We start from the raw sequence: 27,074 nt of genomic DNA, 5'->3' as shown, positions 1-27,074 counted from the left end.
AGCAAAACGGGGTGGCATTTCGTCTTTTTTCTGGAAACACAAACTACTAACTTTGGTCCCCGATCACCGTTGCTGAATTTGTCCTTAGAGGAAGGTTTCGGATTGAAAGGAGCCCATCCTCTTAAAACAGTTCTGGGGTGGAGGAAATCAAGGCATGGGTCAAATTCATCTCCAAACCCCCACAAAATACCCAAAATCACCAAAGTTTGAACATCACTCCAAAACTGCATTTGCTTTCAGATGTCCTAACATCTCAAACCTTTCCTAGTTTCAATGCGATCCAAAAGTTGCTTCCATGGGTGACTTTTATGGGGTGCACAGTTCTTGGGGAACAATAGTTCCCCAATAGTCAATTCATATCTTAGGTCTACCCTAAGCAGGCAGAGTGTGTTACACATCAGGGCTAGAATATAATTCTTTACAGGGCTGTTAGTTATGATTTTTGAGGATTAACTATTGCTGCTCCCCCAGCTTTCTTCAAGTCTCTCTCTCTGCCACAAACTTGGAGACAGGAAGGCCTCACCCACTAAGATATATCCAAATACTTATGCTCAGTCCAACTATAGTGGCTGGGCAAAGGAATTAAAAGGTAAGTCAAAGGCTTTCATGGCCGACATCCATCATTTTTTGTGGGGGTTTTGGGTTATGTGTCCATGTTCTAGAAGAGTTTATTCCTGACGTTTCACCGGCATCTGTGGCTGGCATCTTCAGAAAAAGTGCATTTTCTGAAGATGCCAGCCACAGATGCTGGCAAAGGGTCAGGAATAAACTGTTCTAGAACATGGACACATAGCCCGAAAAACCCACAAAAAACTATTAATTAAAAGAGACTTCTTAGGGATTGATGATTATCCCTATGGAAATCCCTGCTTTTTATGTTCTTGCTCTATACATGGCTGCTTATCAAGAGATAAGCAAAACCAATGGCCGTTACATAGCTTTCGGCACATCTGGGGCCTATAGGTTACTGAGCATTCAACAGTTTACCCAAGGAAAAGCTTGTTGGTGCTGGAATTCTCCCTGGATGAAGGTCATAACATAATGGGATTTGAATTTACATCTAGGTAGGTAGCCACGAGCTTTAGGAGACAAGAGGTTACTTAGATGCCCTACAGAATGGGCCTCCACTCTCCAAATGCCCGTTGCAAATGTTCCTCGTAGAGGACAGTCCAATGGTGGTGGTTAAACAAAGACAGAGCAGAGGTTATACCAGACTGAGTGAGGTTTATACTGGCCCAGCAAAAGGAAGAGGGGAAAAAAAAGGACAATTCTGAGAGGTACTTTATCTCTTCTCCTCCCCGTGGCTTGATCACCGTACTTCCACATCTTATTGAATTGCACCCGGGTGCGATCCCAGTCCCATATCTCCTCCCAAGGGCTAGGATGACAGGAGAGGGGAGCTCTCCCTAGGTCGATAAGGACATGATGCACAATTGCCAACCACTGGGGCCTCCTAGTCTTTCCCAACTTATATCTCCAGGGGAGTATGTCACATACCATTCAGTCAAACCAAAGATAGCCATCTTCCAAACATCCCTTTCACCATTCTTCCCCAAAGGAGACCCTCCTTTTGATCTCCCTAGCCCTGATCCAGCCCATTCTCCCTCGTACCGGCACGTGCCGTGCCACAATCCCAACTCACCCCACTTTTAAGTCTCAATGCTGCTTGCTGTACGCATCACTCCAGAGGGGTGACACTGAAACCCTCGCAGAGTACCAAGCTCCCCATACCTGCCATGCTCTTGTCCCAAAGGGTCCTGTGATGGCTCCGAGCAGAGTCCAGGAGGGGACCTCAGCAGTCCACTACAGTCTCATTCCCTCGCTTGCTCTGGCCTGTTGTGAAAAATGTTCTCGTATCCAAAAATAAAAATATAGCAGAGCTTGGACAGGGCTGGAGGACAAACAGCAGAAGAGCTGAACACCAAGAGGAGCTTCTATCTGTGGGCACGTGGCGGAGAGGGTTGAGAACGTGGTGGTTCAAAGTGCTCTGGAACCATCTTTGGCTGACACCAAAACTGAAAGAGAAGAAACCTCCCAGCTCCCTCCCCACCCAGCCATTGGGGGGTACCATCCTTGCGTGATGGGGTTTTGCTCTTGGTCCCGGCCACAGCAAGGGAGATGCCAGGGATGCTGAGGAGGCAGAGACTGTGGTTCGAATGATCCTATGCCAAGCTGTCCTGTCGTTTCCCCCCGTTCTGGAATTGGGGGGTCGCTGCACAAAGGGAGGGTTGGTGTCTCCAAGACTCAGATAAGGGAGATCCGCACAGGGATGCCAGGAGACTCCGTCCTTTGAGGAGAGTGTTGACTCACTAGATGTTCCACCACCGTGTGTTTGGACATGTGCTTCATCAAATAGGTCTCCTGGGAAAGGTGACAAAAGGAAGAAAAAGCAGGGATGAGGGAAGGAAGGAGGAAGGCTTGCAGAGCCTGAGAACTTTACCTTCTTGGACCACAATCCCCAGAGTCCCCTTGTTGGGATGTTTTGCTCAAGGTGTGTGACATATCACAAAAGATTTTAGGGGTCATCTTGGTGGTGGGATCCTTTTCATGACTTACACAGGTTGGGCTACATACGAAGAGCAGTTGACATTCATAAACAAATGTCCTTCTTTTGTTTTAGCACAGGAGTAGTGGCCCTCCTGATGATTTTGGATAGCAAATCCCAGCATCCTTTTCACCCTGGTGTAGTTTGCTGGGAGCGTTTGATTGCATATGGAGGCTGCCACTTTGCTCACACCAGCCCTGTGATACAAGGATAGATAACTTCACAGCCATGAATGTCAAATGGATCTAAGTAGACCACAATGGAGTTAACAGTGTGATGCAACGCATAATAAAGCCAATGCAATTCTAGGCTGCACCAATAGGAGTATAGTGTCCAGATTAAGGGAAGTCATGGTGACACTCTATTCTGCTTTGGTCAGACCTCACCAGGAAAACTGTGTCCAGTTCTGGGCACCACAATTCAAGAAAGATGTGGACAAGACAGAGCATCTCCAGAGAAAGGTGACCATAATGGTGAAAGGTCTGGAAACCACCAAACCCTATGAGGGATGGCTCAGGCAGTTAGGTAGGTTAAGCTTGGAGGAGAGCAGACTGAGAGGGGACATAATAGTCATCTTAAAATATCTGAACTAGCCAATGGGCTCAAATATGGGGCCAGTCCATAAGAAAAACTAGGGGAAAAGCCTGCTAGTCCCCCCACCCCCATCACATAGCTAACATTGGTGTAAAGGATGGAGTGAGCATGGTTTTTTTTGCTGCTTTAGAGACCAGAGCATTAACTTCAAATAGCAATAAAAGAGATTCCACCTAAACATTTGGAAAAAAATATTGATTGTAAGAGCTGTTTGGGAATGGAATAGACTCCTTCATGGAAAATAAGCTCTTCTTCTTTGGAGGTCTTTAAATAGGGGTTAGATGCCCTCCTTTTGAGAGTGTTTTAGCTGTGAATTCCTGCATGGAAAAGGTTGCACCAGAAAACCCACACAGTCCCTTCCAAATCTATGACCCTGTGACATCTCAACCAGTACAGCTTGAGTTTCCCTTATCCGGAAATCCAAAATCCGAAATATTCCAAAACAGTTGTTGCAGGTAGCTGAGATAGGGGCACCTTTGCTTTCTGATGCTTCAATTTACACAAAATTGCACAAAATTTATATGTGCATAAAGTGTATACAAAACATACATGAATTTCATGTTTAGACTTGGGTCCCAGGTCCGAGACGTATGTGCCAATATTCCCAAACTGAAAACACTTCTGGTCCCAAGCATTTTGGATGAGGGCGACTCAACCCATATGTAGGTCCACCCCACCCTTTCCGCTGGCCCCCATTACTTACTGAAGTATAGGCCCGGCCGCACATGCTGCAGCAATAGGCCTTGGCGTGCTTGATTGCGTGTGCCGAGAGGTGGATCTGGAGCGAGGCCGAGTCGGAGTATGCTCGGTAGCAGTTGGGACACTTGTACGGCTTGTCTTTGTTGTGCTGCCGTTGGTGAGACTGGAGGAGGAGAAGGCAAGCCAGTCAGCCAGTGTACAAACCTCCTAAATCCCTTGGTCTGAATTGTTTTGAGCTAGCATGCTGGCTGGAAGGGGATGCTGGGAGTCAGTAGTCGACTCTGGAGACCAGGGTTCAATTCCCAGCTTGGCCATGCAACCCACTGGGTGACTTTGGGCAAGTCGCATGCTCTCGGCCTCAGAGGACAGCCATGGCAAACCTCCTCTGTACAAATCTTGCCAAGAAACTCCTATGATGGAGAGTGAGTTTTCAACATAAGGAGGGAGATCTCCTGCTGTCATTTCAACCCAAAGTTTCCCCTTGCCGCAGAGATACACAACAATACCCGCCCCATCTTTTCCAACTGTAGACCTGGCTGGGTGGATTATACCCGCTACTTCTTCCTTCCCCCTCTCCGCTTACTCACTTGGAGGTTGGACAGCTGAGTGAATGCCTTTTCACAGCCAGCGTGAGGGCACTTGTAGGGTCTGTCCCCAGTGTGGATTCTGAAAAAGAGCAATGAGACCGAGGGCAAGTGAGAGCCTAAAAGGAACCAAAGACTAACACATTCAGCTCGGTGTGCAAAGTTTGTTCCAGGGACTGCTAAAGTGTGCCAACTGCAAAACATTGCCAAGGACAACAAAGGTGCCTCCATTCAGTTGCAATAAAGTATTAAACCCTTAGTGGTAGAATTAAAAGCCATAGTCATGTTAGTCTGGAAAATCAGTTTGCAAAGGGACTAAATTTTAAAAACGAAGTTGGTAGCATGTGTTTTTGTAGATCTGAACCTCCTTCGGATGGTTATGAAAGACTCAAGTCTAGGAAAGCTCATACTACCAACTTTTTCTTTCAGTTAGTCCCTTTTGCAGAGCGGTTATAAATCCTCAGGCTGTTAAGTGTATTTCTCTGGTGGAACTTAGCAGAAAATTTAAAAAGGAACACAGAAACTCTATGAATCCTGGGTTGGATTCAGATTTGGGTATATGCCATGGGGCTAGCTGAAAAGCCCTGCTTCACTACACAGTGGGATAACTTTTTTGTCTGTTTTTCTACAGAGAAGGTGTACCAATATTTTAATGAATGTCCTCTTATTTGAGAATGCCACAAAGAGGTATGGGCTCAAGCTGATTGTACCCACCAAAAAGAACCAAAACAACAATGCTTAAGCATAGGCACCTTCTGTGAGTGAAGTCTTTCGTTCCACAAAAGATTAATCCTGGATTTAACCCATCAGGTTGGATGGGATCTTGTTTTGCAAACTAGTATTAAAAAATCTCAAAGTACTAACTATACCACATCTCTTCTCTCAATCCTACCCAGACACACCAATAAAATTCGGGAGCACTAGAAAAATGTTTTGGATCTGGGTCCCCCACCCTCACTGAATTTTGGAATATTTGAATAGACATGATGAGATATCTTGGAGATGAGGCCCAAGTCAAAACATGAAATTCATTTATGTTTCGTATATATCCTACACACAAAGCCAGAAAGTAATTTTATGCTAAATAATTTGTGGATGGAACAAGGTTTGTGTCCAGTGAACCATCCGAAAGCAAAAGTGTCACTTTCTCAGCCGACCATTTTGGGGTATTTTGGATTTGTCTGGAATTCCAAAAACCAAAACAGTGACATCTTTCCTTTCTGATGGTTCAATGTCTGTAAAATTTGTTTTATGCACACAATTATTAAAAAATATTCTGTATCAGATTCAAGTGATGTGTATAAGGTGCATATGAAACATAAATGAATGTTGTGTTTAGAGTTGGGTCCCAGCTCCAACACATCTCATTGTGTATGCCTATGCAAACACAGGTATTCTAAAATCTGAAAATATCTGAATTTCTAAACACTTCTGGCCCCAAGCCTTTTGGATAAAGAGGAATCAACCTATATAGGCCGCCAAAAGTTGGAGAGAGAAGGTGCGCCAGCCGGTCCTCCTTACCTGGTGTGTTGCTGGAGGTGGGAGAGTTGGCGGAAGGATTTCTCACAGTAGGAGCAATGATAAGGCTTGACGCCCAGGTGGATGCGCAGGTGCTGCGCCAGGTAGGAGGCGTTGGCGAAGGACTTGGAGCAATGCGGGCACTTGTGGGGCTTGGCCTCTGTGTGGGACTTGGAGTGGATTTGCATCTCTGACTTGGTGAAGAAGGTCAGGGGGCAGACTTTACACCTGAGGACATGGGGCAAGGGCAAGGAGAAGAGGAAGAGGAGGAAGACAAAAAGACCTATAAAGGCAAGGTTTGGGTCACAAAACCTACAAAAAATGCCACTGGGTAACCTTGGGCAAGTCTCACACTCTCAGCTTCAGAAAACCCTGCAATAAAGTTCACCTTAAAATGAATAAATTTATTATTACGGCGCATGGCCAGCACCAGAATATAGCAAAATTACACAACATGTAACATCAGGTGTACTGCCGTAGCACTAATATATATACTTTCTATTCCAACAGAGATATATATCCAAGTAGGAGGGAAGAATAAGTTCACCTTAGAGTCACCATAAGTCAGAAATGACTTGAAGGCACACGACCACCACCACACCACTAGAAAGTAGCTCCCCGGCATGTCTCTGAAATGAAATTTCAGGCTTAAAGAATTCCCCACCATTACTCCAACCACGGCACTGCAGTGGCTGTATGTGCCATGTTGGTCGGCCATCCCAGACTAGCAACCTCCCAAATTCAGGGGTGTACAGATACAATGCAAGATGGAACAACATGGTGAATGTCTAATTTTGGTTTGTCAGGGTTGTGACAAGTGTGACAAGCAGAGTGGACCCGCTCGATTCATTCCTACCCACCTGTACGTCTTGCCCTCTTTGCCAATGTCACCCGAGGCCAAGAGCGGGTACGGCACGACCAGGACTGGGGGTCCTGAGGGGTTCTCCGCCTTGATCTTCTTCCGGCCTCGCTCTGTCTTGGGCACCCCCAGCAAGCTGTGCCCCTGGATGGTCTTGATGGAGTCCAAAAGTGGGGGGCTGGTGATCCCTGAGATGAGGGTGGGCGAGGAGGCAATGAGGCGGCTCTGGGTGGTGGAGGTTGGCGTGGAAGGGGTACTCGTGCCCGTTCCGGCACTGGATTCAGAGGTACTGACAGCCGGAGCACGGGATCCCAGACCCAAACCTGGAAGGTACAGCAGAATAAAAACCATCAATATGAATACTGGAGTTTGGGAGGAGAGCTCACCCACAATACAAAGCATTAGTTGAGCTTGGAACATTACTTGAAAAATAAATGTGTCCAATTAGCTCTATGCTCCCTTATCCGGAATTCCAAAATCCAAAATACTCCTCAACCAAAACTGTCAACCTGAGAAAGTTACCTCTTTGCTTTCAGTGTACGCAAACTTTATTTCACGTACCACATTAATTTAAAATGCTATGTATAAAATGACCTCCAGGCTATTTGTTTAAGATGCACACAAAACAAAAATGAAGTTCATCTTTGGTCTCGGGTCTCATTTTCAGGAAAGCCCACAATCTTTATGCAAACATTCCAAATTTTGAAAATCTCTCCAAAATCAAAACATTCCCAGTCCTGAGCATTTCAGATAAGGGAGATGCAACCTGGACTTTTTGGTAGCACCAAAAGTCTGTGTTTCTGCAGCTTTCCTTCACCAATCTCTCAGTGCTGATGCAGTGCAAAATATTTCCAGTTAGACAGAGGATGAGGAGAAAAAGAAGACTAGGTAGGCATATATATGTACAGTGCGCCCGCGTTATACGAGGGCACGCTATACATGACTTTGTGCATACGCTCAAAGCCACGTGGGAGCGCACGGGGCACAAAGGGCAGCGTGTCCCATTCGCATGAAAGGGGCATGCTCCCGTGGTGTGCACCTCACGCACCCCCGCGGGCATGAGCCCCATTCATTTGAATGGGGCTTGAGCATCTATGTTTTTTCTCTTACGCGTTGGGGGCTCCAGAACGGATCCCCCACATAAGAGAAGGGTTGACTGTATGTATGTATGTACGTATATGGAGTTTGGGGAGGGAAAAGGTGCATTTTTTCCATATGCTTTGCTAACTGGGCTATGCTTGTGCTTGTGATGTGGTCTTTCCAAAGGTGCCATGGCTTACCTGTGACGGTGCTGGTGGCCGGCCGGGCATGTAGGGCCACGTCAGGTTGGGGGACAGCTTGGGGGTGCAGCCCAGGGACCTGTTGCAACTTGGGAATAGACATGATGGACTGGCTGCTTTCGGCGGGCGAAGGAGGGACCAGCAGCGGCTGCTGGGAAGACACTGAGGTCGGGGGCAAGTGTGGCGGCCGAATCTTCTCAGCCATGAGTTGCTCCTTGATTTTGTTGATCAGAACCAGATTGTCCAGCTGGAGGCAAAAAGAACGAGCACCATTAGCCAAAAAGGGAGACAGAAAGACTCCAAACCCTTCCTCCTCTCCTTGGGACTGACACATGGTTTGGGCTCCTTAAGAGGATCCAAGACCAGTCATCCCCAAACTGGTCCTCCAGGTGTTATGGACTTCAGCTCCCAGAAGTCCTGGCCAGCTTGATCAGCAGTCAGGGATTCTGGGAGGTGAAGTCCAAAACATCCGGAGGACCGACTTTTGGGAACTACTGATTTAGACCAAATGTGTGAAAGCTCATGCTACAACTTCTTTTGCACAATTAGTCTCAAAGGTGCTGCAAGTTCCCTTTACAGACTGATTTTCCAAACTAACGGGGCCCTGATACAGACAGGGCAAAATAAAGCTGCTTCGAGTCACTTTGGAGGTATGCTGTTTAAATGATATGTGTGTCCTAAGAGTCCAGAAGCCACACCAAAGCCACGCTCCAGTCCTAAGGACACATGCATCATTGAAACACCATACCTCCAAAGTGACCTGAAGCAGCTTTATTTTGGCCTGTCTGTATAGGGCCAGGGCTATGTTAAAAATAAAATGCCATTTATTAAAAATGGCATTTTTACATTGTTTACATTGTTTCTCTGTTAACACACATATATATGTGTGTATGTGTGTGTTCAGAGAAAAGAAAAAGTTTCTTTCAAAACCAAAATCATTTGTGCAAATCCAAGATTAATAGACATATATATATTGAGAGAAAGGAAAACATGCCTTTCAAACCAAGATCCCTTGTGCAAATCCAAAAAAAATGTGCAATGATCTGAACTGGGATATGGCTTGTTTTCTCATGCATTTTCTTGCAGAAGGGATGCCATATTGAGGAGGGAGCAAGCTTGTTTTCTGCTGCTCCAGAGAACAGGACCCAATGGAGCAATGGATGCAGGAAAAGAGATTCCAGCTCAACATTAGGAGGGACTTCCTGAGAGTAAGAGCTGTTTGACAGTGGAACACATTCCCTTGGAGAGTTGTGGAGTCTCCTTCCCTGGAGGCCTTTAAGTAGAGGCTGGATGGCCATCTGTCAATGGGGATGCTTTGATTGAGAGTTCCTGCATGGCAGAAGGGGGCTGGACTGGATGGCCCTTCCGGTCGCTTCCAACTCTATGATTATATGAGATGAGAAACTTGGGTTTCTTTGCACAAGGCGGAAATGTCCTTCGGTCCTTACCTGGCTGGGCATGGTGGGAGGAGGAGGCCAAAAGTAGGGGTTGTTGAAGCGAGGCTCCGCCATCCTGAAGGAGAAGGAGAAGGGGAAAAAGGAGGCATGGTTATGGGTCAGATTGGGTGATGATGGAGGCAGACATTTTAGGCCTCCTTGACTACCTGAAACCACATTGTGTTAAGGCAAAGCATAACAGCATCCAAGAAAAAGAAGAATCCCAAAGTAAAAGTAACTAATAAACTTAACAGCAAGAGCCAGCACTGGAGTATGGGTTCGAATCCCCATTTCAGAAAGTCACACACTCTCAGCCTCAGAGGGAAGCAATGGCAAATCCCCACTGAACAAATGTTGCCAAGAAAACCTATGGGTCGTTCTAAGTCGAACATGACTGCAAGGCACACAACAACAGCAACAGCAACGTAGTTTTTAACTATCTCATTGCTCTATTAATCCGATCATCAACAGGCGGGTTTCCTTTTTAAAAAGGTCGGTCACAATATTAGACTCAAGTCAAAATATTAGACGCAAAATGCAAATGCGTTTTAACTGCCGCCACAGTCTCATGCCAAAGAGATGAAACCAGATTAAATATACAACAGACCCACACCAAACCAGTCCGAAATTAAGTTTCCCGTAACCTGTGTTTAGACTGCAGTCCAAATATTGTGTGTAAAATTACCTATATAGGTATAATAGGCTATATATGTATGTGGTGCGTACGAAACATGGTTGAATTTCATAATAATAATAATAATAATAATAATAATAATAATCAATAAAATTTTTATTTAAACCCCGCTTCTCTGTCCCAAGGACAACCGAAGCGGCCTACAATTAAAGCACATAGGAGTTTGTCGCATAGCTCCCTGCGCAGGACAGAACAGAATGGGGGCTATCACACATTTTATTGCAGGCTGGAACGCAGGTGCCAGAAGTTTCCATTCTGGTCCTGAGCCGTCAGAAGCGTTCCTGAAAATCGCCTCCTTTGGGATGGTTCAGGAATGGAATGGGAACTTCCGTCGGCGTTGTTCTGGCATGCGCTAAAATGCATGATGTCCCCCCTTCTGCTCCCATCCCGCTTCCTTCCATCCTGCACCAGGAGCATCCCTGGGGCTGTGCGGTAAGCCCATAGTTACCCAATCTACCTTCTCCCCCAAAACAACAATGAAAGACATTACTGGTTAAGATAGCAATGAAAAGAAAGAGAGATGGGCGATGCGGTTACAGAATATTCCAGGGGATTGGACTCAATGGGTGGCTGGGTCTACTATTCAGAAAAGGCCTGCCGGAAGAGATCCGTCTTGAAAGCTAGGGATAGAGCTCTGATGACATTTGTAGATTTACAGCCCGCCTTTGGCTTACGCGGGGGATCCGTTCCGGACCTCCTCCTGCGTAAGCCAAATACCAGGCATGCTCAAACCCCATTCAAGTGAATGGGGCTCGTGCATGCAGCGGTGTGGTGATGTGTGCATGCCACGGGCATGCACCACATTCATCCGAATGGGACGTGCTGTCCCTTGCGCCCAGCGCGGCTTTCACTGTATGCTGAAAGCCACGTATGACGCAGGCACACTGTATATCTAATATTTGGTTTATCTTTCTATGAACATTACTCCCAAATTTTTGCGTTTTGGTACAAGTCCACCCCAAGTGGTACCTCACACTTCCAGCATTTGCTCTCCTGGTTCCTATATATTTGTGACAATTTGGATGGAGTTAAATGCCACCTGTATGCCATTTTTAAAGAGGTTTTCTCTTATACTCTGACATCTTGTGGATCTAAATGTTTTCCCCCCTCTGGAAGAGATCTAGCTGTCCAGGTCAACTGGTCTTCCTATATCCTTGGACCATTTAATCACAGATCTCTTCTGGCAGGCCGTTCCATAGTCCATAAAGCAGTTGCACTCAACCTGGTCTTTATGGGCTGCAACAGATTCCTCCCAGAGGACCTGAAACTGCGCAATTTCATGCTTACACTTGGGTCCTATCTCCAAGATATTTCATTACGTATGTGCAAATAGTCCAAAATCTGAACAACTTGGAAATGCTTTTGGTCCCAAGCGTTTCAGATAATAAGGGAGACCCCAACCTGTACTATCGGTAACAACACCAGAAGATGCATCTGGGTTTGGGACCAAATGTTGTCAATGCGCAGAGACTTGATAAATCCCAACTGAAACAATACATCTCGTCCATTCCAAAAATGTAAACCATGCAAGCATCTTCATTTTTGTCCCAGCTCAGTCTTGAGATGTTCCCTCCCAACCATTAGCATTTTATATGAAGCACTAACTACCCATACCTTCGCCTCTCAAATTATTCCTCAAACCGGAAGCATCTCCAGACCAAGGAAAGACGACCAAAGGATGGCGGAGGGAATAAAGCGAACGGAGGTTGCCTAAATCTAAAGGACCAGATCCTGCCTGATCTTGGAAGCTAATCAGGGTCAGCCCTGGTTAGTACCTGGATGGGAGACCGTCAATGGATACCAGGTGCTATGGACTATATTTCGGAGGAATGTGGCCATTAAGTCAACAAATGAATTGAAAGCATGCATGCACACAACTCCAAATCCTGTCCAACTCTGACTTCTTCACACTCTCTCAGCCTCAGAGAAAAGCAATGGCAAACCTCCTCTGAACAAATCTTGCCAAGAAAACCCCACAATAGGTTCGCCTTAGGGTTATCATAAATCGGAAACCACTAGTAATTTCAAATTTAGTGTACTATAATGGTAGCATTTCCTCCGCACCACGCACATTACCATCAGGCTCTACAGGCAGCGGCAGAACATAAAAACCTATTGATTTGATTGTCCTAAATTCCTACGAAAGCAAATACGCAACAAACTACAATAGGCATTATAAATTTGTATTCTGGAGCTGGTGTTGTGGTTTGGGCACTGGATTATGACTCCAGAGTAGTAAATGGAAAACGAAGACCCCGCATTAACAAGGAAAATAATAAACGACAACATGAATCCCGATGCAGAAGCCGATGATGCTTCGAAAAGCTTGCACAATGCATTTTGCGCATCTTGGTTGGGCTCATAAAACTATCGCTGTTTGGTGGGTTTTGGATGTCACTGCAAACGGCAACACTGGAAAACTTAGCAAATTAGGGGAAACAAATTACATGGGTGCTTTGTTGTTCAAAAATTGCACTGTGAATCCTGCTTAAGTCTCGGTGCCTCTTCGAAAGCGTGCATGGTGCATTTTGCGCATCTCAGTTGGCTCTTTGGTGGCGATGCAAATGGCAACACCAAGAAATTTAACAAATTGGGGGCAACAAATTTTATACGTGTTCTTTTAAAATATGAATTTATTTCCAAGCTTTATATTCTGAAATGGACGGGAAAGTAAGGAGAAAGGTTGTTGGGGTGGAAATAAAATCAATCCCAACCACGTCAGTGTTGAAGACTTCTTTGGAGGTCTTTAAACAGAGGCTGGATGGCCATCTGTCAATGGGGATGCTTTGAGTGAGAGTTCCTGCATGGCAGAATGGGGTTGGACTGGATCAGGGCCCTTCTTGGGGTCACTTCCAGCTCTAGGATTGTATGCGAACAGGAAAAAGGTTAGGAGGTTTCCAAGATCCTGGTGGAAAATGGTGCAAAGAGCATGTTTTGTGGCAGGGGCAGTCTACCTCCAAGTCCCAGATACTTGGGGGAGGTTAAGGGATGGGGCCCCGAGTTCGGGTTCTCCGAGAGAAGCACTTCTAGCGAATCCCTGCAAAAAGGGAAGAGGGTTAGCGGGGCCGTACTCACAGGCTGGCCTCCCGGTGGCCGCAGCTGCCCGAGGAGACGTGGCGGTGTTGCTCCAGGCTGGCGGGCGGCGGATGGTTCCCCGGCTGGCGCAGGCAGGAAAAAAGCACCAGCTCCCCCGGGGTGGCCGGGCGGGGAAGGGAAAGCTCAGGGGCCTTCGCCAGCTCCGACCCAAAGGGCTGCTAATACAAGGTTAGGGGCCCGTGCGGGACATCTCTGCACGGGGGGAGGCCCTCTGTTTCGCCCGGCTGAAATAGAGAGAAATGAGACAGGTAGGTAGAGGCACGGATCACTCGCTCCCGGGGCTGCAAGGGCTTCAGGGGGTCTTGCAAATGGGCGCTGTGCCGGACTCGCAAAACACGGCACGCTGCGTTTCGGTTTGGCCCCATAGCGGTATCGCCGTTCGGTGGATTTTCGGATGTTATTTTGCAAATTGCAACCCACACTGGAGGCAACAAATTATGTGCGGCTGAACGGGCATCTCTCCCGACGCAACCCTGGCCAGGTTTCATGTTCCCTTTTGCATGTTTTCATGCTCACCTCTGCATGCTTGTAGCTGTACTGTACTTTTAATTTGCAAGCCAGTTTTGGGAAAGTAGTGGAATCTAAATAATAAAAATATCATATAATATAAGCATTGGGGACAGGCTTTTTCTTGGTGCCATCAACATCCTTGCCATGACACAGAAAGGGGCCTTCTTGGTGGCTGCTCTCAGGGTTTGGCCTTCCCTCCTAAGAAAGCCCAACTAGCCTCCTCTCTTTTCATCTTTCCATCAGCAGAGAAAGGCCTTTTTATTGGGATGCACTTTTAGTTACAGTCGGCCCTCTCTATCTCTATTATCCACTGATTCAAACATCCAGGGGTTGAAAACATTAAAAATTAATATAAATTCCAAAAAGAAACCTTGTTTTTGCCATTTTATATAAGGGACACCATTTAACTATGCCACTGTATTTAATGGTACTTGAGCATCCATGGATTTTGCTCTCCAAGGTAAACCCCAGCGGATACCAAGGGTCCATTGTATATTCCAAAAAGCAAAAAGCCTTTCCTATCAGCGACAAAACCTCCATGTTCCAAAGCAGCATATCTCTCTATAACAAGATACCCAACAAAGGCGGCACCAAGGAGCTAAAAACGGCACCCGAGAGGCAATCTAGAAGGGCCCGATGTCAAGGATGTGGGATGCTGCAGCTTCACATTACCTTACTGTATCCATACATGACCAACTGCAATGAAAAGGGACATTTTCCACTTGTGAAAATGCATGCTTAATAAGGAATCTTGGTGCAAAATACCAGCTACTTTAAAAAAAACTACAGCTCCCAGGAAGCACTCCAATGACCCACTCCGGCCGGAGCATTTGGGAGCTGTAGTTTTTAAAAACCAGATAGTATTTTGCACTCAGATTCCTTACTTTCCTGCCGTTAAGCGTGCATTTGCACAGGCAAAAAATTTCCCTCTTTTTATGTGTATGTTCCACTCACTTGTCAACAAACAACAACACAACGCAACACACATTTTCATTTCGACCGATCCATCAGCACAACAGTAATATATCCATGGTCAAATATGTTTCTTCCCAGCATTAAAGGCACTGAAAATCCCAAATAACTTGCGGCACAGACTGAGTCTCCAAAACTGGCAGCACCTTTGCTTTCTATTATTCATTTATGTTTCATACACACACACACACAAAACACACTGTATGCATATATAAAATATGCAATATATACGCATAGCCTGAAGGCAGTTTTATACATTGTCTTAAAAGGGGAGACTATCCCAGCCGTCCAGGAATAAAAGCTGAGACAGGGACCTCTCCGCTTTCTGACAGTTCGGCGTCCTCAGACTTTGTTCTGCGCGCAAAACTATTTTGAATTCGGCGTATAATTACCTTCAGGCTAAGTGTCAAAGGAGTCTACGAAATGTAAAATTCGTTTCGTGTTTAGACTTGGGTCTCGCTGCCAAGATCTCTCATTACGGAGCGGCAAATAATCCGAAACCGGGAAAAAGTCTGAAATCCAAAACGTTTCCGGTGCCAAGGATTTCGGATACGGAATTGTGGAATTGCTTCCCTGGTTGGAAAAAGACATCTTTTGAAAAACTAACCATCTAGATCAGGGGTAGGCAACCTTTTTGATCCGGGGGCCGGGTTGCTGTCCCTCAGACAACTGGGGGGCTGAACTCAAAATGGCGTCCAGAGTGGCGCGGAAGCTGCGGCGGGGGCGGCAATCGGCAGCAAGACCGGGCTGGGGCCGATCCCAAGGCCTCGCCAAGCCGAATCCGGCCTGCGGGCGTAGGTTGCCGACCCCTGATCTAGATAAATAAACCGAATATGAGCCAAACTGAGAAACCAATACAATAATCATCAATCCAATATCCATCAAATCTAGGATTCAAACGCCAACGGTGCATTTTAAATGTGAGTATAATCCACATTTTCCAAACCGTTATATGTCCTGAAACAGCTATTTCTTGGTGTTGGCCCCCTCTATAAACAACAGATCAGGGCTGGGAGACCAGGGTTCAAATCCCGGCCATGAAACCCCTTAACCTGGGAAGGAGTCACACTTTCTCAGTCAAAGAGGACGGCGATGGCAAACCTCATTTGAACCAGCCTTGCCAAGAAAACCCCAGGATAGGTTGGCTTAAGGGTCGCCACAAGTCGGAAATGGCTCGAAGGCACACAACAACAACGACAACAACAACAACAAAGGTACCAGCCAGGCTTCTTTCCTTCCTATTCTGATCCTGAAATCTGCAGTTTTGCAAGGTCTTCCATCCAAGGATTAACCATGCCTGGCGCTGCTTAGCCGCCACCGTCAGACAAGATCGGCTATGCTAAGGTTGGGATGAGAAAAGAGAAAGATGAGAGCATTTATTCATGCGACTTAATGCGGGGTTCGGTTTAAGATCTGGGTTCGGATTCTGCAGCAAGTCACACTCTTGCAGCCTCAAATCTCACCAAGAAAACCCCAGGATAGGTTTTTGCCTTAGGGTTGCCATAAGTCGGAAACGACTTGGAGGCATGCAAGAACAAGTTTGTTGTGGCACCAGAGGTCTCCCAAATGTCTCCCAAAACTACATTTCCCAGAATTCCCTAGCACTGAGCCCAGGGCAGTTCAAGCAGGTCTCAAACTGGATTATTTTTGCAGCGTGTTTTGGAGCAACGTGGGAGAAGAGTGCGAATCTAGGCTCCGATGTCAGTATGGGTATTTCCTCCATGGCTGCAGACATAACCCAGTTTGACACTGCTTTAACTACTTTGGCATCCTGGGATTTGTAGTTCAATGTGGAATCAGAGCTCTAAGGGTCGATGCAGCGCTTTCCAAAATGTTGGTCCTCCAGATGTTTTGGACTTCAGCTCCCAGAACTCCTGACGGTTGGGGCTTTTGGGAGCTGAAGTCCAAAACACCTGGAGGACGAATGTGAAATGTCCCACCAAACTACGATTCCCAGAATGCCGCAGCACGGAGCCGTGGCGGTTCAAGCGGCGTCCGACTGGGTTTTTCCTGGTGCATTTAATTCTTAACTCCTTCCAAAACTTTTAAGCACCTAAACCACAAAGATAGACAAGTTAAATATTTTACGACATTTTCCCCATCACAATGTAATGCAAAAATATATATCATAATAAATAATAATAATAATATAACAAACACAATGAAGTCACTATCCAAACCTATTTCTTGTTGACAACAATAATAATCATCATCATCATCATCATAATCTGCAAAGGCGGCTAAAATTCCTGTTCCCAGTTTGCAAAATTCCTATCCAAAAGTTGCACAATCTAATAATAATAATAATAATAATAATGTCTCCACTTTTTCCAGGCCCTGTTTATGGGCCCAGGCCTGAGCAAGACAAGAAATCAAAGCATGCAAAGTCCAGGGAAAGGGAATGAATATATATATATATATATATATATAGGGACATCACTGAACAAAAGGCAATTGTACTGTATTCCTAATAATGTAGAGTCTTTCCCCAAAGGAAGGAAAGGGGAAGAAATAAAGAAAACCCAGCAAATGTCTAAAACTGCTCTGGCTTTTGCCTCCTCTTTCCTTCCTTCCTTCCTTCCTTCCTTCCTTCCTTCCTTCCTTCCAAAAATAAATTCATACTTCTCATAATAGACATTTGCCTCTTTTGGACCAAGGGTGAGATCATGCACCCATTCTATACACACACATACATACATACATACACACACACACACACACACACACACATTAAATGCATACATACACACACACACATATATATATATACACACACATGCATCACACATACATATATAAACACATGCATTATATATATATATATATATATATATATATACACACACACACACATATATACACACATGCATTATATCTACAGACATGCATTATACACACACACACACATATACAGATACATTAAATACACACACACATATATATACACTCACAGACATGCATTATGTACATATACACATACTGTATATACACTCATGCATTATATACATATATACACACAGACATGCATTATATACATATACACGCACATATACACGCATTGTATACATATATATACACACATGCATTAAATACACACATATATACACATGCATATCATATATATATATATATATATATATACACACACACACACATACAGACATGCATTATATACATATATATATATATATACACACAGACCTGCAAAATATATATATATATATATATATATAATACACACACACACACACACACACATAGACATGAATTATATACAGATACATATATATACACACACACAGAGACATGCATTATATGCAGATACACACACACACACACACACACACAGACATGCATTGTATACACACATACATACATACATAGATGAATCTATATTCCCATCAACCAAGACCTTTCCTTTTCTTCCTCCAAGAAGGAAAATCTCACCCCATTTTTAAAAGCCTCCCTTTCTTTCCTCTTTGCAAACTATTCCTCTGCAAAAGCAGCATTTCTCTGATGCATCTGCAGACAAATAAAAAAGCAAAGGCATGCAGCCTTTAATTCAATGTATTTTAGGGGAAGGAAAGCCATGATTCCCAACAAGCCCTAAGAGAAAAGCATTTGTAAGAAGACCTAGAAACAGACCCAAAGGCACTTTCTCCAAATCCACCATTTAAGAACAACAACAACAACAATCATATTAAAATAAAATAAGAAATAAGAATTAAAAATCACAGACAGGAGCTGAACTTTGCAAAGCGAGGACACAACCCACTCCTTTAAACTTTTTGCACAACTTCAGATCATACACAATTTTTGTGATACAAAAAAGTGCCAAAATAACCAAACAAACCACAAGATCATGCAATTTTGTTTCAAAGAGGAAATATTTAAATGCACAACGAAACATTGTTTCACATTTTTTCCTTGCAACACAATCCCTCCAAATGCAAAAAAGCCACACAATTGCAAAGCAAGCTCCATATAGATACATTGCAAAATAATAATAACAATAATATATATGTATATATATTTCAGAACACCCCTTTTTTAAAAGGTGCCCTTTTTCTCAGCCAGATTTTTATTCTTCTTCTTATTACATTTTTTGGAGACAAAAGAGAAACAAAAATGGCAGCCCGGGCTTTATTTTTAAAACTGAAGAAGAAGGACGCCATATTCTGCAGGTTTTTTTCTGCAAAGAGAAAAAGAAAAGAGAGGAAAGAAGAAAAGGAGAAATGAAATAAATCTGAAGTAAGTGATTTAAATATATATATATATTTATTTATTTTAGTTTATTGCAAAAGTGCAAAGTCTGAGAAAGGCTGGAAAAAGGCCATATATATATATATATATAATTGTTTCCTTTTGGTTGCATTCTTTGGCCCATTGCATTGGCTTGCATTTGCAAGCTTTGCACCATAAAAGGGCTGTTGCTGCTTATCATTGTTGTTGTTGTTACTATATATATATATATATATATATATATATATATATATATATATATATGTTTGCAAATGCTTGCTTTGCAATATTTGAAAAGCCCGGCTTTTATTTATGATTTAGAAAAAATATATATATACAGAGAGACTTCCAATATATATATGTATATATATGTATATATACCAATAATGCACATGCTCCACTTGGAAAATTGCAGCCCAGCAGCCAGCGCTCCGTCTGCAAAGGAAGGAGGAAAAAAGGAGGGTTTTCCCCTCCTCTTCCTCCTCCTCCTCTTCCTCCCAGGTTGCAATACGTTGCAAAAAGGGAGGAAGCCTCCTTTCATCCCCCCCTTCCTTCATGCCATCATCATCGTCATCACCCCCAAAAATGCATGCACCCCCTTATGCAAAGCTGCCTCCTTTATGGTTGCATTTGGCTTTGCTTTCTTGCAAGCCTGACCTCACTTGCATTATTCCCCTTTCTCTTCCTGCAGCCATTCTTTCAGCAGCAGCAGCAGCAGCATTTGGCAAGCTGGCCCTGACACACACACACACATAGAGATGCTATATATATGTGTGTGTGTATATACTTGCATGCAAGATTGCCCTGGCACATACATACAGATGTAATATGTATGTATGTATAGGGTTGTGTGCATAATATGTGTGTATATATAATTGCATGCATCCTGAGCAGCAGGATCATTATTTTGCAAGGTTGCCTTGACACAGAGATGTAATATATATGTGTGTGTATATACATGAGTGTGTGTGTATGATATATATGTGTGTGTATATGTATATATGTGTATATATGTGTGTGTGTGTGCATTATATATGTGTGTGTGTGTGTGTGTGTGTGTATATATATATATATATATATATATGAGTGTGTGTAGTACATAATTGCATGCATTCTGAGCAGCATTATTTTGCAAGGTTGCCCTGACGCAGAGATGTGATATATATATATGTGTGTGTATCTATAATTGGTTGCATTCTGAGCAGCAGGATCATAATTTTCAGGCTTGCTCTGACATACATACACAGAGATGTAATATGTGTGTGTGTGTGTATACATATGAATGTGTGTGTGTGTTTAAATAACTGCATGCATCCTGAGCAGCATGATCATTACTTTGCACACTGGCTCTGACACAGACATATATATATACTGCATCCATTCTGAGCATAATTATTTTGCAAGCCTGCTATATATATATATACACACACACACACACACACACACATACACACACACACATTGTATATATACAAATATTGTGTGCATACAAACCCAAATATATACAAAGACACACATACAGTACATGAAATATATATCTGCATCCATTTTCAGCAGCATGATCCTTTTGTCAGAGCAAACTTGCTCTGACATACAGTCACAGAGATGCAACCCTGGCTTGATTTTATAGGTAGGGGTGTGTGTGTGTGTGTGTGTGTGTGTGTGTGTGTGCGCGCAAAAAAGGGGGTCAGGCAAGAAGCCCAGAGGTTTCTGACTGGATTGCAAAGCAGAGCATGCAACTTTTTAGCAGACATTTCCCAAATCTCTCCTGCCCCTTTCATGCCCAAACTCTAAAAGTAGCCTAATAAAAGGTATTATTATTATTATTATTATTATTATTATTATTATTATCCCTCCCTCTATCTCTCCCCCAATACCCCTTTTATGAATATAATATGATAGATAGATAGATAGATAGATAGATAGATAGATAGATAGATAGATAGAGACACACACCTTCAGCTGCAGAGTTTTGCAAACGTTGGGCTTCTTGGCTTTTGCAAGCAGACATTGAAAGAGGAGGAAGAAGCATGTATTTCTTTGCAAATATCTATCCTTAAAAATAAAGAAGAAACCCACTCAAGTTGGGCTGGAGATTGCTAGGTTGCATTTCTCCCTCCTCCTTTTTCCTCCTTCTTCCTTTCTTCCTTCCTCCTCTCTTGCTGCTTTAGTTCAAAATCTTCCGGGTCGTTTTGCAAATCACTTCTGGGTTTGCAGGAAATGCATTAAAGGCAAGAAAAGGGAGATCTAGGCATGCATCTTTATTTTGCAACATTCATTTTGCAGCCAGTCCCTGCTTCTCCTAAAATAATACATACATACATATAGTGGGGAAGATAAAATAAAGGAGTAGGTGGGTGGTTTGCAAAAATGTGCCCAGATATTGCTAAAAGAGAGCCAAAAATATATTGGCAAATAGACCTATATACATTTTTGCAAAGTATATGTGCATATATATGTGCATCACACACACACATATATATATATACATATATACATTTTTGCAAAGGAGAAAAAGACAGAGAACAATATCTGTGTCTCTTTCTCCTTTGCAAAAATGTGTGTGTGTGTGTATAAATATATGTATGTATATGTGTTGGCCAATATATTCATTTATTTGCAAACACACACATATACATATACTTTGCGTATATTATTCTATACGTTGTGTAAGTCTTATATTCTATATGTGTTTTGCGTATATTCTATACATTGCATAAGTTTTGTATTCTATATGTGTCCTGTGCATATTATTCTATACGTTGCCTATGTAAGTTTGGTTATAGGATTATACAGGGGACAGAGGCATGTCCTGGAAAAGGAGGACATGTCTGGTCAGACTGGGTTTTCCATGTTTTTCGAAAGAGGTGAACGCATGTCCTCTCTCACTCTTTCTTTCTTTCTTTCTTTCTTTCTTTCTCTCTCTCTCTCTCTCTCTCTCATACTTTTCTATAGGTCCTGCCAAAGTCAACAGGAGGGAATGCTGGCCATGGTCCAAAAGCATCAATGCTCCCCCCCAAAAGCAACCCTTTCAGACGGAGGGCCACTTTGAAGGCCTGGGTCCAGGGATGCCATGGCTGCGGGGCCCCTGCGCACCAGCTGCGCATAGTGTTTGCACAGCAGCATCCTTTTGCAAAAGTGGAATGCAAAGGCAGGGCCCTTGGAAGGAGAAAAGAAAAGAGACAAAGAGAGAGGCAGGGTTTGGTTTCCAGACCAAGGTGGCTTCCAAAGGCTGGGCCGTGCCTTCTGCAGCCCCTGGCGCCCTTTGGGTGCATCGGACTGCAGCTCCCATCATTTGGGGCCCTTGGCTTTGCTTAACCAGAGTCGACACGGAGAAACGTGGATTGTGGAAACCGCAGTCTTGGAGCCCTTAGCAGTGTTGCTCAATCTTTGGTCTTCCGTGTGTTTCGGACACCTGACCATTGACTGACTGGGGATTCTGGGAGCTGAAGTCCAAAACATCTAGAAGACTGAAGTCCAGGAACCACTGCCTTAGGGGCTTTCCCCCAATTTGGGAGATCTCCAGATGTGAAGTCGAAGGCTTTCATGGCCGGCGTCAGTACTGTAGTTTATTGTGGGCTTTTCAGTCTATGCGGCCATGTTTTAGAAGAGCGCATTCCTGATGTTTTGCCAGCAGCATTTGGGGCATTGGCATCTTCATTGAAACATCAGGAATACACTCTTCTAGAACATGGGCGCATAGACCGATAAACCCACCAAAAACTATGGATGCCAGCCATGAAAGCCTTCGACTTCACCCTCGGAGGAGCAATGGCTGAGAAGCATTAAAGCATGGGTTTGGTCCTGGGGTGGCATGTGGCCCTCCATCGTCTCCAAGCTCTGTAGCCATGCCCCAAACAGAGGGCATTTCGAAGACTGAAATGCGAGACATGCCCTGGAAAAAGGAGGACGTAGGACGTATCTGGTCACCTTGTGAAGCATCCAAAGCCCATTCTTACAGGTTGCTCCAGACCTTGGAGGCCAAGATGCGCAACAGTGCGCTCAGTCTCCCAAGTAGACGATTTTGATGGCCGTGTCGTCAGCCTCCGTTTCCGTCGGCTTGAAGCTGGAGCTCAATGGGGCAAAGAGACTTCGGTGGACCTCCTCCAGCCAAGCCAGGATCCGCTCCTCCGTCTCCGGGTCAAGATGGGATGACTTTTCTGGACAAGTTGGGGAGCCGGGTTCGGTTTCTTCATCCCAGATGCATTTACGTGGCACACGGGGCAACCACGACATCTCCTTCTGACTCAGGTCGCTTCCTAATACAAGCAACTGACCACCCCGGGCGCCTGGGGCTGACCGCCATCCGCTACTCCTGGTCAGCGGTGGCAAAAGGGCACTTTGGGTGAGAAGACCACAGCCGACTGTGGCTCCGGGGGTCCTGCGGGTGGAAGAACCACCACCGGTGCCATCTCTACTCCCTGGTGCGGCACGGCTTGGCCTGGTGTGGCCTTTCCATTGTTCTGCCCAGGCTTGGAAAGGCAAAGGCGGTTGGCATGGGACCCCCGGCGCCATGGGTCCGCAGGCAAAAGGGAGACGGAGGTCCCTCCGCAAGGCTGAGAGAGAGTGGTCTTCTCCTCTCAGCTTGGCCATTTGCTCCTATTGACCTTCTGTGACTCTTCTGGGGTCACTTCTCTGCACTGACCACCTTGACCACTACTAGGCCTTTCCTCCAAAGCATCCCAAAGGGAGGACTTCTCTTGAAGGAGGCCCAAGAAGAAGAAGAGATCTGCTTGGCATCCTCTCAACCGGAGAGACGCAGAAGCGATGATGACCGCAGTCTTACTTTCCAGAAGGACGGCTGGAGAGTGACATTGGACACCTGGCTTTCGTTGGGCAGAGATCACTTTCTCAGTCGCCTTGGGAGCTCCAAAGGGACAAAGAGCCACCTCCACGAAGCAGCGGCCGGCCGGGCCAAGAGTTCGAATCACAAGGTCCTGGGTCACAGGGACACTGTTTCCTCCAAGGGCCAGGTTTCCCAGTGTTTTGCTGCTGTGACAAAAAGAAATAGAGAGAGCAACAAACCAAGTTTCTAGTTCTCAGGGATGCACAGATGAAAGAAGGAAAGGCAATGCAAGGCAAGGCTGGGATTTAAAGACCTTCCAAGGCTGTACTTGGAGTAAGTCCTTCCAAAAAGTGGGATTTATTTCAAAGAAGGCATGCGTTTGTGTTGTTAAGTTGTGCTCCAGAGTTTAAGGATGCAACAAGAGAGCAACAAACCAGGTTTTTAGCTATCATGGCTGCAAGGAGGAAAGAAGGAAGGAAAGGATGCAAAAGGCTAGGATTTATAGATCTCCCAAAGCTGTACTTGGAGTAAATCCCAGCGAAAGATGGGATTAGGCACACATTTGTTTAGTTGTGCTCCAGAGATTAAAGGAAATCTATTGTGGGATTTAATAAACAAGAGCTAATTTATTTGTTTATTAAATAATAAAACCAGTAACAACGTCCCAGGTTTTCCTACCCAGACCTCTCCTTGTTTCTTGTCCAATCAGAGCAAAGGAAGGTCCAGGGGAAGGGAATGGGGCCAAACTCCCCAGAAACAGACCCACTTCAGTGAATAGAAATAGAGTTTATATACAGAATGCAATGGCTTCTGCAGTGCAGCCTCTTGGACTTTTCGTTCCAACTTTAATCCTGGAGCGCCATCTGGTGGCCATTTCTGGGCATCACATCTCAGAAATAAAGCAGTGTTTCTCTCTAATGGGGAAACCCTCGTTTTTGGGGGGATTTGGGGATGCCAGGAGCATTGGGTGCCATTGCCTTGGCAGGGATGGCATCAGAGAGGCACCGTGGAAGCCTTATTCCCGCAGAAGTAACTTCTCCAGGCTCTCTTGCCCAATGCACTCCTAGGAAGTATGGGGCCAGGGCCACTTTCTGGAAGGGTTATTATGTGTGTGTGTACATATATAAAACTGTGTGTGTGTGTGTATATATATAAATATAAAACTGTGTGTATATTATATGTGTGTGTATATATATATATATATGATACTGTATGTATAATATGTATGTGTAAGTATATATGTGTGTGTGTGTGTGTGTATATATATATATATTACATTCTCTCTCTATATATATATAAAACTGTGTATATATTATATATGTCTATGAATAGGAAATAGGCAGCCAATCAGAGCGCAGGAAGGTCCAGGTGAAGGGAATGGGGCCACGCCCCTCAGGGTTCAGGAGGAGGACTGGGAGTCGGACACAGAGCAGCAGACGTCTGGAACTGCAGGGCCCATTATTCCCTCCCCAGGGTTGGTGACTTGAATGTCAGTGTTAGGGGTTTTGGAGGACACTTCCCATCATCCTCAAGCCCTCCATTCCCTCTCCTCCAGCCCTTCACGAAGACTAGGGTTGGAGGACGACACTTCCCATCATCCCCAGGCCATGCAGAGGTTGGAGGAGGGCTGTCTGCGTCCTTGGCCCCCTTCCTCCTCAAGCTCCTTTCTGGAAATCTCCAGAATCCTCCAGGGCCAGGGCCATGTGGGTTGGTTGGGGGTGATGGGAATTGTAGTCCTCCAAAACTAAGAAGTCTCATTCCCATCATCCCCAGTCCATGCAGCCTGTCTGTGCCCTTGGCCCCCTGAGGCCCCTTCCTGGAAATCCCCAGAATGCTTGAGCCCTCCTCCAGGGCCAAGGGCATGTGGGTCTGTTGGGGCTGATGGGAATTGTAGTCCCAAACTCAGTCCCTGCACTCGACAAGATTGCAAAAATACATAAAAGAAAAGAAAATAGATGTTGGAAATGTAAAAAAGAAATAGGTACTTTCTCCCAACTGTTGGTGGACTTGCAAATGGGCAAAAAAACATTGGGCAATAAATGATCAATGAAATGATCAGTGAAATTCTAGATATTAAAGTGAAGTTAAAACCAGAGTTTTATTTACTAGGTATATTTGGGAAGGAAATTAGTTCAAAATATGAGAAGATTGTTTACTATATGATTACTTTTAGCTCAGGTGTGCTTTGCACAGAAGTGGAAATGTGAGGACATAGCAACAAAGGAGGATTGGATGTGGAAGCTGTTTGATGGGATGGAGATGGATAGATTAACACAGGCATTAAGGAATGATACAAAAAGCAAATTAATGGAAGACTGGGAAAGAGTGATGGAATTCTTAAAAGAGAATCTGGGTGAATATGTGTATATTAAGTTAGATTAGAGTAATATGATGGATTTTACAAATTAAACCAAGTCAGAAATTGATTTTATAGGGAAAACAAGTTAGGAATCTGGATTAAGTGGGTCAGCAGGAAGTCAATCTGTGTGTTTGGAAGAGAGAAGAGTGAAAGAGACGAGGGCCAAGAGCTGAATTTGGTAAGAATGAAATTAGAGTGAAGAGTGGAAATTTAGAAGATATAAGAAGTAGGAATAAGAAATAGAGAGGGAATTATGAAGAGTAGAAAGTAGAGGTAATTGAAGATATAGGAGTATGAATTTGTATGTAATCTATATAACGCAAAATACTACAAATATGGTGTATGTAATGTTGAATGTTTGTAATTGTTCTGTTTATTTTAATTTTTATTAATAAAATTTAATAAAACAAACAAAAAAAACCCCAAAAACAAAAACCCTCAACCCAGGAACAAGTTGTTTTCCTTTTAATATTTCAGTTTTTAAACTGTAAACTGTTATAGGAAATAACACTTTCTTTTCCTTTCCCTTGTTTTTCTTTTCCTTTCTCTCATATTTCTTCTTTCTGTAAAGAAATAATTAAACAGATTATTAAATATTACGTATGTATTCAATATATATTTATATGTGAATTAGATTAGTTATAACTCAATTTTATATTAAAATATCACTTACTCTTTCAGAAGGCTATAAACTATCTCTTCCAAGTGGTCCACCTTCGCTTCTAGTTCCAGGCACTGTAAATTTAAAAAACACAGGTTTCCCATGACATTCTTGCAAAGGCAACTGTTACATGGATTTGTCATTGGTCGACCGGCCGAACCCAAAGGGTGCTCAACAATGGCTCCCTTTCATCCATTGGGGTCCCACAGGGCTCTGTCCTGGGCCCAGGGCTATTCAAC

The 27,074-nt window shown here is 44.2% G+C and overlaps 1 protein-coding gene across 8 annotated transcripts; it reads right to left on the bottom strand.

Moving 5' to 3' along the window:
• Positions 1 to 726: 726 nt before the first annotated feature.
• ZNF362 (zinc finger protein 362) lies at positions 727 to 21,332 on the bottom strand. 8 transcript variants are annotated; one of them, XM_042478263.1, is made up of 9 exons: positions 20,986 to 21,331; positions 13,285 to 13,529; positions 9,528 to 9,591; positions 8,080 to 8,326; positions 6,801 to 7,122; positions 5,944 to 6,168; positions 4,426 to 4,504; positions 3,843 to 4,001; positions 727 to 2,361 (listed from the first exon to the last, which is right to left on the bottom strand). In XM_042478263.1, exons 3-9 carry the CDS (start codon positions 9,588 to 9,590, stop codon positions 2,245 to 2,247), a joined length of 1,212 nt encoding a protein of 403 aa, XP_042334197.1. In that variant the 5' UTR covers position 9,591; positions 13,285 to 13,529; positions 20,986 to 21,331; the 3' UTR covers positions 727 to 2,244. The 8 variants fall into 8 exon arrangements, with proteins under 8 accessions (XP_042334197.1, XP_042334200.1, XP_042334199.1 ...); XM_042478266.1 differs by having other exon boundaries at positions 21,109 to 21,331; XM_042478265.1 differs by lacking the exon at positions 20,986 to 21,331 and adding an exon at positions 19,411 to 19,487.
• Between the last annotated feature and the right edge of the window lie 5,742 nt (positions 21,333 to 27,074).

This window comes from Sceloporus undulatus, chromosome 7 (assembly GCF_019175285.1).
Source record: "Sceloporus undulatus isolate JIND9_A2432 ecotype Alabama chromosome 7, SceUnd_v1.1, whole genome shotgun sequence".
NCBI lineage: Eukaryota > Metazoa > Chordata > Lepidosauria > Squamata > Phrynosomatidae > Sceloporus > Sceloporus undulatus.
The sequence above is the reverse complement of the archived record's forward strand: the minus strand, read 5'-3'. Positions and strand labels throughout refer to the sequence as shown.